At 51.5% G+C, this 17,151-nt stretch overlaps 1 protein-coding gene across 2 annotated transcripts; it reads right to left on the bottom strand.

Annotated features, from left to right (window-relative positions):
* Window positions 1–153: 153 nt before the first annotated feature.
* HNRNPUL1 (heterogeneous nuclear ribonucleoprotein U like 1) lies at window positions 154–16,914 on the bottom strand. 2 transcript variants are annotated; one of them, XM_044435008.1, is made up of 15 exons: window positions 16,656–16,914; window positions 14,570–14,704; window positions 13,423–13,693; window positions 12,844–12,917; window positions 11,690–11,829; window positions 11,099–11,198; window positions 9,753–9,865; window positions 9,226–9,492; window positions 8,485–8,607; window positions 7,512–7,640; window positions 6,016–6,184; window positions 4,424–4,795; window positions 2,977–3,197; window positions 2,247–2,447; window positions 154–1,080 (listed from the first exon to the last, which is right to left on the bottom strand). In XM_044435008.1, exons 1-15 carry the CDS (start codon window positions 16,837–16,839, stop codon window positions 958–960), a joined length of 2,622 nt encoding a protein of 873 aa, XP_044290943.1. In that variant the 5' UTR covers window positions 16,840–16,914; the 3' UTR covers window positions 154–957. The 2 variants fall into 2 exon arrangements, with proteins under 2 accessions (XP_044290943.1, XP_044290945.1); XM_044435010.1 differs by lacking the exon at window positions 14,570–14,704 and having other exon boundaries at window positions 16,656–16,790.
* Between the last annotated feature and the right edge of the window lie 237 nt (window positions 16,915–17,151).

The following is a 17,151-nucleotide window of genomic DNA, read 5'->3' as shown; positions in this document are numbered from 1 at the left end:
AATGTAGGACAATAAACCACTTCAAAACAGAGCTTTGAAAGTGACTAGAACCACCAGGGTGAAAATTTATCAGTACTGCAGTAAGGATTTTTAAATGCTGCAATGAAAATGTGGGGAATGAAAAGGCAAAAGAATACACCAGACTCCAAATAGTTTAAAGTTCAATATTCACTCTTTTTTTTCTCCAAATACAAAAAGCTGTTACAATTCAACTCAACACAAAGCATGTGCAAAGTTACAGAAACTTAGACATTGTATAAAAAGTTACACATTTAAGATGATTTAACCCTCGGTTGTTTTCTCCTCTCCTGTATTGAGCAAAAAGGAATTGTTACCTTGATGAAAATATTAACAGCTGCTGACCCACAGTAAAAAGTTACAGAAAATCTAAAAATAAAAACATAATTACCATAAGATAGCCATCTCTTCTCCCTCCAGTTTTAATAGTTATTTGCAGAAAAGACGGATAAAAACACCTCAGAGACAGGTGACACCAAACTGCAGGAAGTTTCCGAAATGACTCGAATTTATGACCACTATGTGTGAGGCTGGGTTGAAGAAAAAGGGTGGTAATAAATTCTAGGAAGGCCCTCGCAAACTTGCCGTCCCCGCAAACTACCATAGAAAGTTGGATACTGGGATGGATCTGGCCCTAAAAAGTACAAGGATGTAAGGCTGAAGAATCTAGCTTCTTTCAGAATCAGAATTTTTTAAAAAGGAAAAAAAATGTCTTCAACAAGGAGAGACCAAGAAATCATGTAACTTCCTCGTGAAGGATGGTACAAAGGGAAGGAAACATGCCTCTAGCTGTACAGTAAAAACTCAGCCGCCCTCAAGAACTACAGAGAGGAATAAGGGTAGAGAGACTACTTCCGGATCTCCCGAGACTCAGAAATGCCGACCGACATGCCAAAAGTGGCGCAACGAGCTGCTCTCTGCAGGGAGGCCGTGCAGCCATCACTGAGCGCTGGACCCGCCCTGTGTGGTGCCTGTGTAGCTCCCGTAGTCGTAGCTGCTGTAGTACGGGGGCCACTGGCTCTGGTTCTGGTTCTGGTAGTACTGGCTCCACTGCTGGGCATACTGTGGAGAAGGAAGCGACACGTCGTGACGGCTGAAACCCTCACCCGGCAGCACACCCGGCCCATCTGACGTGCTCACTTGTAGTTTTATCCACGACTGAATTCCTGCGGACCACTCTCAAATGATGCCAAGTCTGTGTTCTCCCATCCTTGTGTCTGGACTGCCTGCAAGGTGTCCTTCAGGGAGAGCTACTTTGCACAAAAACTCTTCCTTGCTTAAAGAAGCAAATATATCTGCGTGCACTCATGCTAAAGCAGGGTGGAGAGTCCCGCAATCAGTCACAGAGCACACGAATTCGTAAAGACAGGGTTGCATTTGCTCAATATTGGAAAAGTGAGGAGCTGCCCACCGATGGACTGATTGTAAGAAAGATCTTGGGCGGTGCAGAAATGGATAGACTGACTTTATTGTTGAAGGAGAAAGAGGACACTGACTTCTATCGAACTTGGGATTCTTTCTATAATTGGCTGGAGAAATGGGACTTGGCGTAAACTTAGAGATGTTTTCAAATAATTATAAATTGATTTGAATTTGACTTTAGAATGTTAAAAAATATGTAGTAGGAGGTTGACCCAGTAAATCCGATGTATGTGATGTTTGATGTTTTTAGTGTTAGTTTAAAATTTTAATAAAAATTTATTTAAAAAAATTGTAAAGACTGTTAAGCTGTGTGTGTGTGTGTGTGTGTGTGTGTGTGTGAGTGCGTGCGCGCGTGCGCGCGCAGAATGCTTAACTGCTGAGAACCCAGAAAACTGTCCTTTGCACCCACGGTTTAATATGCCACTTTTGTATCCTGCTCTTCTTCCTCCTCCTGCATCCAGGAGTTCAAATCAAGGATTTAGCTCAACAAAACCATGAACTACGATGAAATAGCGTAACTGAACAAAATCTGAGCCCAGCTCTCCCCAGTCATGTCCAACAAACGCACCTGTAACTACACCACACTGACTAGTTTCCCAGAAGCACAGAAGTAATGCCATTTTCCCTTTTTTCCCAGTCTGCAGAAGTTCCGAAATGCAAACCCTGGCTGAGCACTGCCCCACTGTGGGAAAGCAGCCGATGTCTGGCCCAGTCCAACACTCCCTGCCAGGCCAGGCCAGGCCAGGCCAGGCCAGGCGGTGGTCCCCTAAGGTACCAGGAAGGCCACCAGATCCCTCCTCACCTACCTGTTGGTATTGGTTGTAGCTGGGCTGATTGTAGCTTGGTGGGGTCGGGGCTGGAGCCGGGGCTGGAGCCGGGGCTGGAGGTGGTGGGGGCTGGGTGTAGCTTTGGCTGTAACCACCGTAACTCCCGTAGCTGTAGCTAGGAGCTGTATAACCACCTGGGCTGTAGCTGGCTGGGGGGGCACAGGGCTGGCTGTAGCTCGGCTGTGGAGTACAAAAGAATCATTTGCTCAAGAAACGCTCTCTCTCTCTCTCTCATACACAACACACATTATGGCCGATCAACAACTCCTGGTCAAGGGCTGCTCGGAACCACAAGACTTTGAGAATACAGAAAACTTGGGGATGAACTGTCATCTCACCTACAGTTCACTCTACATTAAGAAATTGCCCTCGTTGGCTTGAAGATCACCATGCACTGCAAAGTTACTTCCAAACCGTCCTTCCAGAGGAGGGCATTAAGTTTATTAACTTAAGACCAGGGAGCCATGAACCCCAGGTTGGCCATGCTGCGCCCAAGAGCAATAGGAGGAAGGAAGTAACTTGCCTAGAAGACGACGGGCATTTGTCTGCAGTAGAATAATGAGGAGGAGGAGGAGGAGGAGGAGAGAAGAGGGGAAAGGCCGGTTCTGACTCAAGACAACACAAGCTTCCTCTCTCGCTGCCTCTCTGGGGAAGACTGCCAACTCTCCCCAGACAGCAGCCTGGCTCGAGGGACAGACACAAGCCCTACCTGTGGCCCTGGGTTGTAAGTACTGGGCGGGGCACTGGCGGCGGGAGCAGGAGGTGCGGGTGCCATATTGCTGCCACTCTTGTAAGCGTTCTGGTTATGTGCTGGGCTGTAGCTGCTCTGCGGCTGGTTGCTGCGGGTGTAGCTCCCCCGGCTGTTGTTGTTGTTGTTGTCCCGGGTTCCACCTCCCCAGCGATTCTGGTTGTAGCCACCCCTGTTGAAGCCTGAATGGACAAGGGGTAGATCCGGAGCTCATGTTAGAACAGCGTGCACAGAATTCAGAGCACTGACTTCTGCATGGCCTGGGCTCTCGGCTTATCTTCCATAAGCATGCATTAAAGGCTAGCTTCAGAGGGAGCACGTACTTTTCAGACTGTGGGCTGTGACGGATTTCTGAGCGGATCATGCAAGGAGAGGTCCACCCAACCATTTCTGGCTGTTTTCTCCATTTTATCAGGCTAACAACATCCCATTAGGCCCCTTTAATAAAGTGAGGGACACAGACCTAACTCAGACAGCTATGATCTTAAGACAGGTATTTGCCCTGCCGCACAGCCCTTTCTCAGTGCGGAATAATGAAATGTGGATGTCTTCAATTAACCAGTTTCCCATTCCATCAGAAGAGGGATGTGACTAATCCCATTTTCCAAATTCGGATGATATGGAAACTATGGCTCATTGGAAACTTCCAGAAAATTGAGTGAGTTTACAAGTTGGTCACACTTTCAAATGTTTGAAAAGCAGAGATGAACTCATGGGGCAACAGTTGTGCTAGGACCAAGCGACGGTGTGCCCAACCCTGCAGGCCAGGGGTGAGCAAAAGGCTGATTCCCAGACGGTTTGGACTTCAACTCCTGGAAAGCCCTGGCAGCACGGCCAAAGGATACGAATGCTGGAAGTCTCAAACGCCTGGCGATCCACTTTGGGCTCACCTGCCACAGGGAAGAGTGCTCGGCCATAGGAAAGCCCTCCTTCATCAGAAGTAAATTTTGCCGCAAAGGGAAAGGGCTCGCTGTGCAGGGATGCCCAGCAATGGCACGCCCTCCCCCAGGTGGGTGCGATCTTGCAATGCCAGGCACCGAGCGCTTTTATTCACCCGGGCATTTTAATCTGTTGCAAACTTTTTTAAAGGGTAGCCTCTGTTTTATTCTTTCATGGCACAACTGTCCTGAAATCCTTGTAGGAAGAAGGGAGACATATAAATACATTAAACACACACACAGTATGAATGTGGTTTCTGCCTTCTGTAGAACTCCAGACGTGGGAAAAAACGCGTTTACATCATTTTTTTAAAACTTCTGTGACAATTCCCTAACTGATAAACTGAATCCCCAAAACCAGAGTGCCTGCTTCACACCAACGCAACGAGTTTCAGCATTCTTTCCAAGAATGGGCAGCCACAAGCCACACACACGTTCCAACACCAGCCCAGCCCCTGCTGCAGGCTCACCTCCTCCTCCTCCTCCTCCTCCTCCTCCTCCTCCGCCACCGCCGCCGCCTGCTCCGCCACCACCTCTGAAGCCTCCCCTGAATCCTTCTCCGCTGCCGCCGCCGCCGCCACCGCCGCCTCGGTTCTGGAAGCCACCTCGACTGCCCACTGGGGGCCCTCTGTTATCGAAGCGCTGAAAGCCGCCGCCACCGCCGCCTCCACCACGGCCACGGAAGCCGCCGCCCCGGTTGTCAAAGCGCTTCTCGGGTGGGGGGCCGGCCTTCTTGCCTTCCTCATTGTACTGCCTCACCAGCTTCTCGGCTTCGTCCCGCTGCAGTTCGATGTAGATGACGGAGTCAAGGAAGTCTCCTGCTTCTGGCAGCGTGAAGTTGGCTGGCAAGCAGGGAGAACAGACAGACAGGCGTGTCAGTCCCCGGTGGGAGGGAGAAAGGTAGAAGAGAGGGACAAAGGGGGCGCTTACTCCAGGGCTGCACGGAGAAAAGGGAGAGAAGAGGAGGAAAAAGCAACGAGTGGGAAGATTAAGGAGACACGCCACAAACTACAATCGCTGATGCCCGTATGGTTTTGCTTCCCCTCTTGCCGCTACACTCCTGCCCGGGCATCTCACTCAACTCAAGCACAGGAACTCGGAGGGCGGAACCTCCCACAGCGACGCCCTTGCTCAGTTTCTATTACGGCTGGACTAAGGCTGTCGCCCAAGTCTTCCAGGCCTGGCCGCCATCCGCAGCACACACTCCCCAGGCTGGAGCCAGGGTGGAACCCTGTGCTTAGCTGGAAAGTGCAACGGCGGGCCCAGGGTTAACCAGTTCTCTCCGAGCCTAACCTGCGTCCCAAGACTATTGCCATGGCAAGGTATGCATTCTGGAGTCACGCATCTAGAGAAGAAAGCAGCCAGTAATTTCGCAGCCTTGAGCCCTACGCACCAGGGCTCGCTCCAAGCGCTGCCCCGCGGAGAGGTGAGGAGGCAATTCTAAATGTCCTGAGGCAAGAGCAGCTTTTTATGCCCTGGGGCCATCAGGGAACTGGGGTCGTCCCCTCCCTGCAAGCACAACGTTCTGCTCCAGTGAGATTTGGCCTGCCTGCACATGAGGGAGAAAGAAGGTGCTCCCACATCAGGGGCTCGCTGACTGATAACAGAAAAAGGATTTCCATGGGAGGCTTTCTCCCAAAGCAGCAATCCGATGCACACACAGTCCCAAGCATGTCCTGTCGAGCTGAGGAGGACTCACTTCCAAGTCCATCAGCCATACTTCAGTGATCTGGGGGACAAACAGAGCTTCTGTGTGGGCCTGACTGATTCCGGGGATGAGCAGGGTTTTCCTACTGAGATAAATGCAGCCTCAAGGCATCATGTGCCTTCAGTATTTATTTTCCTCACTGCAGAGTGGCGTGGGTGGGTGTTTATTGGCACCTTCAGTGGGAAAAGAAGGGGAAGCGATAACTATGGGGTAGAGGAGGTGGAAGGAAGACAGTGAGAACTACAGAAGTCTAAGTGATCGCTTTTGAGGAAGTCCTGTCACTAGACACGCAGCCACGGTGGTTTCCCCTCAGCACTGGTGTCATGGTGTCGGGGTCTTTTTCTAGGATCCTACCTTTCATTTCTAACACTGCGTGATCAGGCACATCCTTCCCCTCCTCGTCTGTGCGCTTAATTGTTCGATCTTTTAAATCCTCGTCCGTGGGACAAATTACAATAGCCTTGCGTTGGAAACCTTCAAAAGGGCGCATTTTTCGTCTCTGGGCAGATCCATAAACATTTGTCTAGCAATGGTGACAAAGAAGAGGCAAAAAACTAGTTGTTACTTGTCAGTCTGCTTTGTTTTCTTCCTAAAGGGAGCAAGGGTCCCCAAAGCAAGGATAAGACATGTCGGCGCCCCACCCGCCCACGGATGCTCAAGGATGTGCGTAGATCAGCAACTGTGCATGTGCCCATTTGGGAGTCATCCCCTGACAACTAACCTACCTTTAAGTCTTTTCTCCCCAGTTTGGAAAGATAAAAACAGCAACACAGTCCAGTAATTTGCAGCCTTTTGCAATTCAAATGAGATCTCCTGGGATGCCAGACTAACAGAACAGAGTCTGTTTTGTTCCGAAGGAAAGCTATTTACATTTTGAGGGGGAAGCTAAAGAAACAGTTCTGGATAAATTAAGTGCAACAGCAAAAGGGATATTCATAATCCATCCAATCTATTACGTTACTTAAACCTAGGAGAAGTACAGTCATCCAAGCACTGAAGTTAATGAAGTCTAGAAAGTTGATTTAACAGAATACTTGCCTCAAATAGTTGTTTTTTTTTTTAAATTGTGCCACCAAAGAAGACAGCAGCTGCCCCAGTGGGTCAAACCAAAATATTTACTTCATCATTAGATCCAACAGTGGCCAGGCAGACGCCTCCAAGACATCCACGAGCACAGCAGAAAGACAACTCCCTCGCTCCGGATGTCTCCAGAATCTGGGCTGAGCATCAGAGGCTCCATCTAATCATCATGGGCTCTTGCTGCACCTGCCCTACTCAAACGTACCCAATCCCTTTTTTAAGTCGCTTAAAATGGAACGGAATCCCTTTGCTACAAGGCTATTTTTGCTCTAACTGAATTACAAGATTTAAGGAAGAAAAGATGGCATTGTTATCTGACCCCTATTAACTGAAGCGAAGGGCTGGGGCTCGTCTTGATGTGAGAGAGTGACAGTGCTCACGCCTGCCCTTGCTGAGGCAGTGGTCCCGATCCTCCTTTTAAACGCAGGCCTTCATGAGGAGCCACTAGAACCTCCTGCATACAAACTGCAGCCCAACGACACTGTGTTGCTGGGGGAACAAGGTCTCCACTTTGCTATTCGCAACACTTTGCCATAGAAACCATCCAGAGGAAGCGCGTGGGGGGTGGGGTGGGGGCAGAAAGCAAGCGAGCCAGCCATCTTTGGAAACGAAGCCCTTACCTACCCTTCTTCCAGCACACCGGCAAACCCAGCGGCGCCGCTTAGCCTTGTGCCCCCCGGAAGACGGCACAGCGGCTGCTCTGCTGCTGAGCCGGGCTGCGCCGTCAGGAGGAGCCAGGGACGCTGCCCGAGGAAGGGCGAGAGCCGTACCTGATCCAGGATGTAGTTACGCTTTTTCCGTGCTGCGATTTGGATCAAGCGGTTCAGGCACTGTGTCGCTTGCTGGATGAGAACATCCCAGCGGCCGGCATAATTGCGCTGGCGGCGGAGTCCCATCACCTGAGAGAAGGTCAGCTGGTTAGGATAACCTGGCTGGGGGACACGTGCTCACCCCAGAGCCTCCGGTGCCTGGTGCGACATACACTCAAGTGCTTTGCCTGGGAGATTTCTGCATCTCACAAGGAGGAAAGCAATCCTTAAACGTGGACTTGGACGTTCCCAGTTCAAACTCACTTATTAGCTCTGGGTAACAATACTTGGCTTTCTCCACACGCACTCTCCACACCTTTACTTGGTAACCCTTCCAGCAGCCTGGTGAGGTAGGCTAGTATAACTGTCTTACCACTGCAGACAAAGGAATCAAACTAAATGAATCACCAATGTCCAAGCTCCCTAGTGTGGTTGTGACTCCAAAGACGGTGGCCCTGAAGGCTTCCTCGGAGCTCTTACTCTTTGCCGTTATGTGACTACAATGCTTCCTGGGACTCAGTCACCGTGTAAAGCACACCCCATTTTGCTAGGCTGCCTGAGAGCAGCAATACCTTCTGGGCAACATACAGCCTGGAGGAAAAACTACCGTGCAACGTCCACCACCCCGGCCCCACCTGCTGAGTGCAGCTGGGATGCAGAGGAGGGATGGCCAGAGGAGGGAATATGCACTACTATTGAAAGGAGGGGGACAGTTCCTGGCTGGTCCACTCACGATGTGGCAGCGACAGCGACGGCACCATTACACACGGAAGAGGGAATTCTGCAATGCAACGCGGGAAGGCCAAAGCGCCTCACTGCAAGAGCTGGCAAACCACCCCCACGCAGCACGCGAAAGAAATACACACCCACCGCGAGTCAAAGCGGGCTGGGCGAGCGGCCTGGGTCCCCAGCTGCTTCCAAAGCTGCGCCTTACCCTCATTTTGTCCATAATGGCGTTTGTTCCCAGAATGTTGTACTTCTTGTTTGGGTTGGCTGCGGCGTGCTTGATGGCCCACGTGGTCTTCCCAGCGGCAGGCAGCCCCACCATCATCAAGATCTGAAACACAGGGCAGGCAGCTTCACACCCGCTGCATCGCACCAGCTCCCAGCAGGTGAGCCGACAGCCTCGCTCCGCAAGGAGGGGCTGCATCGTGGAGCCGCTGCCTGCCGGGGTTCAGCAGCTCCGCTCGGCTGGGGGGGGGGTGCACGCAACACTGTCGCGCCCCGGGAGGGGCAGTCTAGAGCCCTGACAGGCCCGGCAGCCCAGGACACGGGGGCAGACCAAAGAGCTGCAGCAAGCAGGCACTCCCCCCGCCTCAAGAGGGACGACTTCACAAATCTGACGCCCACTCAGGGATGCTGGCCATTTCAGGGATGCCTCGCACCCCTTCAGTTCTGAGGCTTTGAAGAACCGCCCCAAAGCAGCCAAGATCTGCTCATCCCTGAATGCCCCCTCAACAAGCTGACAGGCCCGAGTTAACGGATGCTGCTCATCTGCGCTCACTCCTCGCTTGGTGGCAGCCTTGGTCATAACATCCGGGTCGCGATTTGCTGGCACCGGCACATTTGCACAAGCATGGCAAGTTCATGCCAGTGATTTTGCACGCACACACGCACGCACGCAAGCCTTGGTCTTCGTCAGAGGGACAGCCAACGCCTTTCCCGGGGTACCTACTTCACATTCCATTTTGCTCTTTGGTCCGATTGTCCCCCGAACGCGCTCGGACAGGGGCAGGTGCTGGATGAAGGTGAAGCCCGGCGGCACTGCAAAGAAGGGATCTTCCCTCTGGCCGAAGTTGAACTCGATGGCACAGTTCTTGACCAGAACATGCGGGAAGAGCGCCTTGCCGCCCAAGATGTCCTTCCGCAGGCGGTACGCCACCCCCAGCCACTTCCCATTCTTCATGAAGGACAGCTCAATGTCATCCCCACACTCGAAGTCCTAAAAACAGGGAGGGAAGAATTCACCAGTGCACGAGGTCCGCGGCAAGACACTCCCGTTGGGTCACACATGACGGCGGGGAGCTCGGCACCTGAAAGGGTCGGCATTCTCCTTCTGGAGGCATTAGACGACCCCCCAAGTAAACACTGGCCTCAGCATGACCCGATCTTTGGTCACGCGCAAGCTCCAACTTGGCTAGGTCTAGAAGTCTACTTGAGAGGCAGAGGGGTAGCTTCCATCAGACCTGAAGGCACACTCACCACAAGGCAGGTGATGATGTCATTCTCAGAAAAGGTTTCACCGTAATTTTCAAACTTGCAATTGGTGGATTTCTTCCCAGTGCCTCCGTAGCCGTAGGAAAAAGGTTCTTCACCTAATGAGAGAGAGAGAGAGGGAGAGAGGGAGAGAGAGAGAGAGAGAGGGAGAGAGAGAGAGAGAGAGAGAAAGAGAAAGAGAAAGAGAAAGAGAAAGAGAAAGAGAGAGAATCCACCAGAGACTCAAATATCACAGGAGTTTGGGATTTTCAGTGGTACCTTAAGCTGATGCCAATGGGGACCCAGCCCAAACAGGGCTATGACAACTGCCCATTCCAATCATGCAGTGGGTTGCATGTGGGGCTGCCACTGAAAATGACTAAGAAATTCCAATTGGTTCAAAGCAGGGCAGCAGGATTATGAACCGGGACCTACCACAGATCTGAGTGCATAACGCCAGAATACGTTCAGCTGCACTGGTCACTGGACCATTTCTGGGCCCAATGCCAAGCGCTGTTTTAACCTCAAAGCTCCTCAATGTCCGGGTTTACACCCTTCCAGCAGTAGCTCCCCAGCGGTGTATGAACTTTCCCAGAAAGGCTGGTTGCATATAACCTAGGTTATTTTTACTTTGGTGCCAGGTGAACATCTTTTCATTTCCCCGGGCTTACTTTAAGATCATTCATGTTAAACTTTGCTTTTTAACTAATAGGATTTTATCTTATTAGGTATATACTGGAGTTGGTATATACTGGAGTTGGTTTTGACAGTACTTTATTAATTTATTATATTGTATAATATATAAAATAGACATACGTTATAACCTAAAATCAAGTATTTTAGGATGTTTTATTTATATATTTGCATCCCACCTTTATTTCTGCAAGGAACCCAAGGCAGCTTGCTTGCATCATCTTTTTGTTCCTCTCCGTGTTATCTTCACAAAAACTCTGCCAGGTAGGTCGGCTTGAGAGTCGGGGATTGCCTGAAGTCACCCAGTAAACTTTATGACCAAGCAAGGACTCAAACCTACATCTTTTGTGTTTTTAATACTTTGCTGACACACACAGAGGTCAACTGGGCTGTACTCAAATTGGACACGGGATCATGGGTACCAGCTGACAGTACTACAGAATCCACTTCTCGCACCTACAACCCCTCCTATCTGTGTGAAAGAGGGATGCACTTCTTCAACGCTACCTGCAGATTTTGCAGTTAGAAAAATCTACTGCCCAGCGAGTCACGGGCACCCTTTTCATTTGTGTGGTGAGTGGACGACAGCGGATTATGAACAACGGAAGTGGGGAAGCAGACGCGCGCCCTCCTCAGCGTCACCTGTGGCAGCCTCTTACCCAGCTGGGTGCTGCAGGAGTCCAGCGACCAGCCAACACGCACCACATGAGGATCCGGCTCAGTGGGAGGAAGGTGCTTGACAGAGATCTCTTCGTTGATCTGGGGACCAGAGGGCAAGCAGCCAGTCAGGAAGGATCCTGAAACCCAAGCACTTGGGGCAGAACGAGGCTAAACAACTTCACCTGTCGCTTCAAGCATGTGAGGTAAAGCACCTTGAGGAGTGGGCAGAGAGCAGAGGTCGTCTGCACCGGATCTGGAACCACTTCAAGGCAAGGCTGCCTGGGCCAGCACAAGTTTTGAACGTGGGCTGAATGCCAACCCAGTGGAACTCTTAGCTGGAACTGAACAAGCTCCAGCGACTGGAATGGCAATATATGCAAACCAGTGTTTTTCAGAAAAGACAAAGGAGGGCGAATAAAATATAATGGACCCAAGTAACGAGAGCCTTTCTGCAGTGGACAAAAATATTCCTTCAGTCCCAAGACCAATGTGTGACACTATGGGCAAGCCTCCAGCCTTCATGGAGACATTCTGAGAATTCTCCCCCCGCAACAGCCCCCACACCACTGTGGCAGAAATGCATCCTTTACCTTCATCTCATAGCAGATCCTCCCACGCCGTACCCCGTATGTGGCTCGTGCTCCTGACCAGAGGTAAGCAAACCCTTCTATAGTCAGAGGGTAGCCACTGAATCGGTCACGGGCCACTTTGAAATGCAGATCGCAATTATCTGAAAGGCAAAGCCAAGGAGGTCGGAGAAGGCCACAGGAGCTTTGCAGCAGAGAAGCGTGTGGTCCAGGATGCTCGACAGCTTTATATGAAAAGCCAGCGCATCACTTGAGGAGAAAGCAAACATCAGTGATGTTGGGGCAAGAATGCCGGGCAGTGCAGGGGACAACTCCCTTTTTCCCTACGAAAACTGCTCCACACAGATTTGTAAGGACAGCTGCATGGTGGGCACACTTCATACTGGAAGGGATCCCACACCGAGCTGATTGGGCTGCCCTCCCTCCAGAGCGAGTGGGAATATGAGCCCCCTCTAATGCAGGAACCACCTCTAAAGAAACATGCCGATCAGCCAGCAGAAAGTATGGCAACTGGATCCAGCTGGGATGGTGCCGTCTACTGGATGTTCGTGTTTGTTTCAGTAGGGACTGCGTGCTTGAAAGCAGCTGGGGGCGGGGGGAGAAGGCAAGCCAAGCCCTGCAAATTCAGGCCTGCACACGGCCCTGCTGACCATTTCATCTCCCTTGGTTGCTTCTGCCCCTCTCTCAGGAGAGAGAGGTCCAGATCCTCAGCTGCTTGAAGCTGCTTACTCCCGAGAATCAGAGGATACAGGGGTGGAAGTGCAGGCAAGTGAGAACAGTCCGGACATACTGTTTTGTCGTAGCCCAGCCTGCTTTAAAGTATTAAAGCGTGTTAGCAGCTTCAGAGAACTAGATGCAATGCCTCCTGCCAGTAAGGGCTGCAAGTACTGGGCTGCTTCCTTACCAGGATCAAATCTGTAAAAGATTAATTAATCGGGGGACAGGTGCACAGGGGTGCTGCAGCTCCTCCACTATCTCCTTTCACTTACTGCTATTCCTCTGGTCAGCCACCTGCCAAATAACTCCCTGCCTCCTGCACGTTATGGGAGCTGCATCCTTGAAGGAGGTGGTAACAAGGGAGAAAGGGAGGGCTTGAGATAAGGCGGGACAAGAGGGAGGCTTTTGAGGGACAGCACACTGCTGCGACCACAACTTACATGTATCAATGGCCACCAGTGAGTCGTCAAAATCATCTTCATCGTCTTCTGCAGGTGGCTGAGGAGATCGGCCCCTGGAGAAAAGACAGCAAACGCAGGCCACATAAATCCTTTTCATGGGCCCAAGCTCATGTGTCTGTGAACGCAGGAACGGTTCCTCCCAGCATGGAACACTCAACACGCTACTGGAAAGGAACTTTGGACCCCCCCCCCCCCCCAGTGCTGCCCATAATGAAAAGAAGTGGTTTACAGGTGTGTGGTCTGAATTTATGCCTGCGGCTTAAGAATTCAGATGCTCCATTCACTCAGCTAAATGGTATTTCTATTTTAGACTTTCAGGCTGGGGCATCAATGAATAAATATCTATTCTTAAACTGTGCAATGACTGTGGAAATCCCATCTTTTAAATTGCTTAAACCTAGACAGATTCTGAATGCATCCCCAAGACTGAGAAGCACCACCTTGGTAGGGAACTTAAGATGCTCAGCACTGCTCATGGGTAAAGTCCCTCCCTGTCAAATCTGGGAAAAGGGAAATAAGCGACTGTGACCACTGCCCCAAAGACTTGCCTGAACGCACCTCTTATCCTCTCGATGTTCATAGTAGCCATGCCCCCGAGATTCCTCAAATGGCCTCTTCCGTCCCTGCTGCTGCCAGGACTGAGAGGAATCTGAGGAGCTGTAACCGGAGACAGGTGCACTGTAACTTGAAGCAGGGGCACTGTAGCCAGAAACGGAAGTGTTGTAATTAGGGGTGGACCCTGTATAACCAGAAGGAGGTGCATGGTAACCAGAGGCCTGCATGTTGTAGCCAGGGCCTGGATCCTCTTGTTTCGGCTCTGTCTTCATTTCTGCATTCAAACACAACACAACACAGGTTACTGAATAAGGACATCCTCATACCGAAGGCATACAACCAAAGGGAAACAACTACAGCAATTCATTGCAAGAAGGGTGGAATCATTGCCAACACTCCAAGAGAAATCCTATTTGAATCTCAGTTTGCCAAATGGATTGGCAACAATGCAGGGAGCATTTAAGGTACCATGGAAGAGACTGTCTGCCCATGAGTTTGGAAGGAAGCAATTGTTATCACTGGGACTTGAGGGTTAGAACCAAACCACAAGGTACCTAAATAAATAATTTCCAGCATTTTCTTCTCATGTTATACTCTTAAAAATCCTAGAGGTCTGTCCTGTACTGCTAACACAGCAATGCACTGAGCCTAAGACATGGGTAAGCCAATTAAGGAGCAAGCATGTGGACAAGACACGCTGCAGTTCCCACTGAATCCTACTGGGGTAAATCAATAAATCGGCTGGGATCCGGGGCCCAACTGAAGTGGGTCAAACTCTGTCCCCTAACTGCGACAGAGTTCAGCAAGAAAGGGGGCAGTATAGCTCCAGCACAAATGGTGTCTAAGATTAGCACTTGCTCTCCTATAAATTAATGGCTGCCATCCAGTCCCATTGGGATGGGAGAAGAAAAGATGACAACAAATGGCAGTGGATTGCCTGGATGACACTGAGAGGGATCCTATTATGGGACCAATAGGTGGCTTTGCACAGTCGCTGTGTAACCTATATGGCGTCTCAACAACAGCTACAACAACCCACAGCAGGCTTAACAGCCGTGCTAGTCCAAATGTTTGCATCTGAGCAATACGGCTGCGATTTGCACACAACTGGCTAATGGAAAATGCCTATTTTTAAAGCTTCCGACTGTACCTGAACGTAAGCCAGAATGATCTTGGTCTATAAGTCCCCTCTCATACCCAGATTCGTTCTCCTGTTTGACGCTGCAATGTTCAAAAGACTGGTATCCTTGCAGGTTGTCCATGTGAGAACTGGCATGAATGCCATCTTGAAATGAGAAATACAAGGACATGGGTAAGTGGCACTATTCTGTTCCATCCATCCCAATCCCTACTTTGAAGAGAAAAAGCATGCGCCAGCTTTTAAATGCTAAGGGTAGGTTGTGGTAGATGGGCTACATGCATTACTGAGGCTCAGTTTACAGCTTCAGGAGAATCTAGCAAACATGGCTTTCTGGAGAACACCGCTGGAGAACATGTAAGTGGGGCAGCGGGTGGACTTCATGTTTGAATGTTCCTTCTGGGAAAGAAGCTCACTGCATGTGGTAAATTACTACGTTAGGGAGAAGGGTTCAGTCTACCTTTCTCCTTCACATACTGTTTTTCTACAAATGCCAAGATACCCTCCCCAACACACCCCAGGGGAGTAAGGAAATAGCACAGCTGAGGAAAAGCCTTTTTCCTTTCATTATGCCAGATGTATAATCTGGGCCCAAAAAATGCAGAACAGCAGCAGGAATGCAACATCCACTATACCATACAAAATAATAGTGTTGGTGCAAGGAAAATCTAATATTTTAAGCTCCCCAAACCAAGCTCATACATCCGGTTAATATAACCATTTCAGCACAGAACAGGCAACACTCTTTGCACCCAAAGGATTTTTTTTCCAGAGCTTAAACCTTGATGGCATCCTCCTCTCCCGACAATCCACTAAGCCATAGTCCTGGTGCTGCTCTACAGCCCTGAAGAAACACTCCCCCCTCACACAGCTGCGCTATCTATAGAAGGAACGGGACTGCCCTGGGGAAAAGGGTATTCCAGCTGCTCAGAGATTACAGTAAGCCCTGGCAACCAAGTGGCACCTGGAGGAAAGGTTTCCGGATGCCAGACAAACAACAGTGCATGAAAAATGTGGGAAAAGACTTTACAGTGTCTATAATAAGAGATAAATACTATGCCTGCTCAGGTGCCAAGCAGAGTCATACCACAAAGCTTATCAGAGGACAAATCAGTGCATGTATCATGCCCAGAGGAGTGTTCGCAAACAGCACAGCGAGCCCAAGTGTTTGTCTTCCTAGTATCCTAAGCTAAAGAGTTCCCTGGAGAAGGGGTGTGTACGTCTTTTGCAGTGCTCACTGCTAGCTGGGTCTCTGCCACAGTCTGCTAAGCTCACAGAACCATCAACAGCACTTAGCACTGACACAGTCCATTTTACCCAAAGCACTCTATGCGCCTCTTCCATACGAGCTTCTCCCAACCACGTGGCATCTCTCCTTTGTGGGCCTTGGGGAGCTCGAGGAACAGAGCAAGTGCTAAGCAAACGGGAAAAGCTTAGCACCAGGCATCGGTCAGCCTCGCATCCTCGTCCCTTGCTAGCGAATACTCCACCGACCCTCCCTCCACCCGCGCTCATGGCCGCACCTGGGGTCCTCACAGCAAAACGGTGACAGCAACTCAAAGGCTGCAGCTGCCCCGGGGGCTCTCACAGGATCACAGCAAAACGCCAGGGATCCTTAGCAGGGAGCTGCACCCGGAAGCTCAACCGGTGCGGCCCCAGCAGAAGAACTAGGGCTGCACCCCGGGTGCGTCTGTCCCGTAGGGCAGGAAGGTGACAGAGCTGCACCAGAAGCGCAGCCCGGCCTGGGGTAGGACCGGAGGCCCGACGCCTGTGCTGCCGCAGGACAAGCTCGGAGAGCAAGCGGGGCCCGCGCGTCCACGCCTCCCGAAAATCGGCCCGAGTTCGCCGCGCCGGGAGGCCCGCCCGTTCGTGACGGGTCCAACCCGCATCCGCAGCAGGGCCGCACCCCGGGGGTCCCGTTCTCCGCAGTACCATCGCCGCAGCGCCGAGCTGCACCGGTTGGACAGCCTTCCCGGCGCGAAGCCGCACCGATGGGCCCGCCATCCCCGGAGCGGAGGCTGCAGCGGGAAGCGCGCCACTCGCTCCCGCCGCGGAACCGCCCCGGCCGGAGGGACTCCCGTCACGTAACCCCGCTTACAGTGTCCGTCAGACAGCAGCGGCTCCCTGCCCAAACCCGGTCCAGGCAATCCGCCGCGGCCCTGCTCGGCCTCTAGCGCCGCCTGCAGTCGCTCAGCCAACTCGGCCTTCAGCCCGCGGATGTCGAGGCCACGACGGCCCAGTTCCTCCTTCAGCTCGTTGACGCGCAGCCTCCGCACGTCCATGGTCCGCTCAGTCCCCGCCGCGGAGTCGCGGTTGCCCGGCCATCGAGCCTTCGTTCCGGGCCCGGCTCAAAATGGCCGCCCTCAGCCTCCTCCCCTCACGGAGCCTCGCCGCCATGCCCCGGGCCCTCCGGTTGGCTAGCCGTCAGGTGGAGGAATGTAAGGCGCGCACTGATTGGGTCAAATATCCCCTATCGCAACACCCTCCTCTCTTTCCCTCCGTCTCCCGCTCGTTCTCCGACTGTGAGAGAAGCTTTCTCATTGGAAGAAGTTATGGGCCAATCTCTAAAGAGCTTTCTCACTGGCTAATGGTGG

Source organism: Varanus komodoensis, unplaced genomic scaffold, assembly GCF_004798865.1.
Source record: "Varanus komodoensis strain SLA01 unplaced genomic scaffold, ASM479886v1 scaffold29_1, whole genome shotgun sequence".
Taxonomy (NCBI): Eukaryota; Metazoa; Chordata; class Lepidosauria; order Squamata; family Varanidae; genus Varanus; species Varanus komodoensis.
The sequence above is the reverse complement of the archived record's forward strand: the minus strand, read 5'-3'. Positions and strand labels throughout refer to the sequence as shown.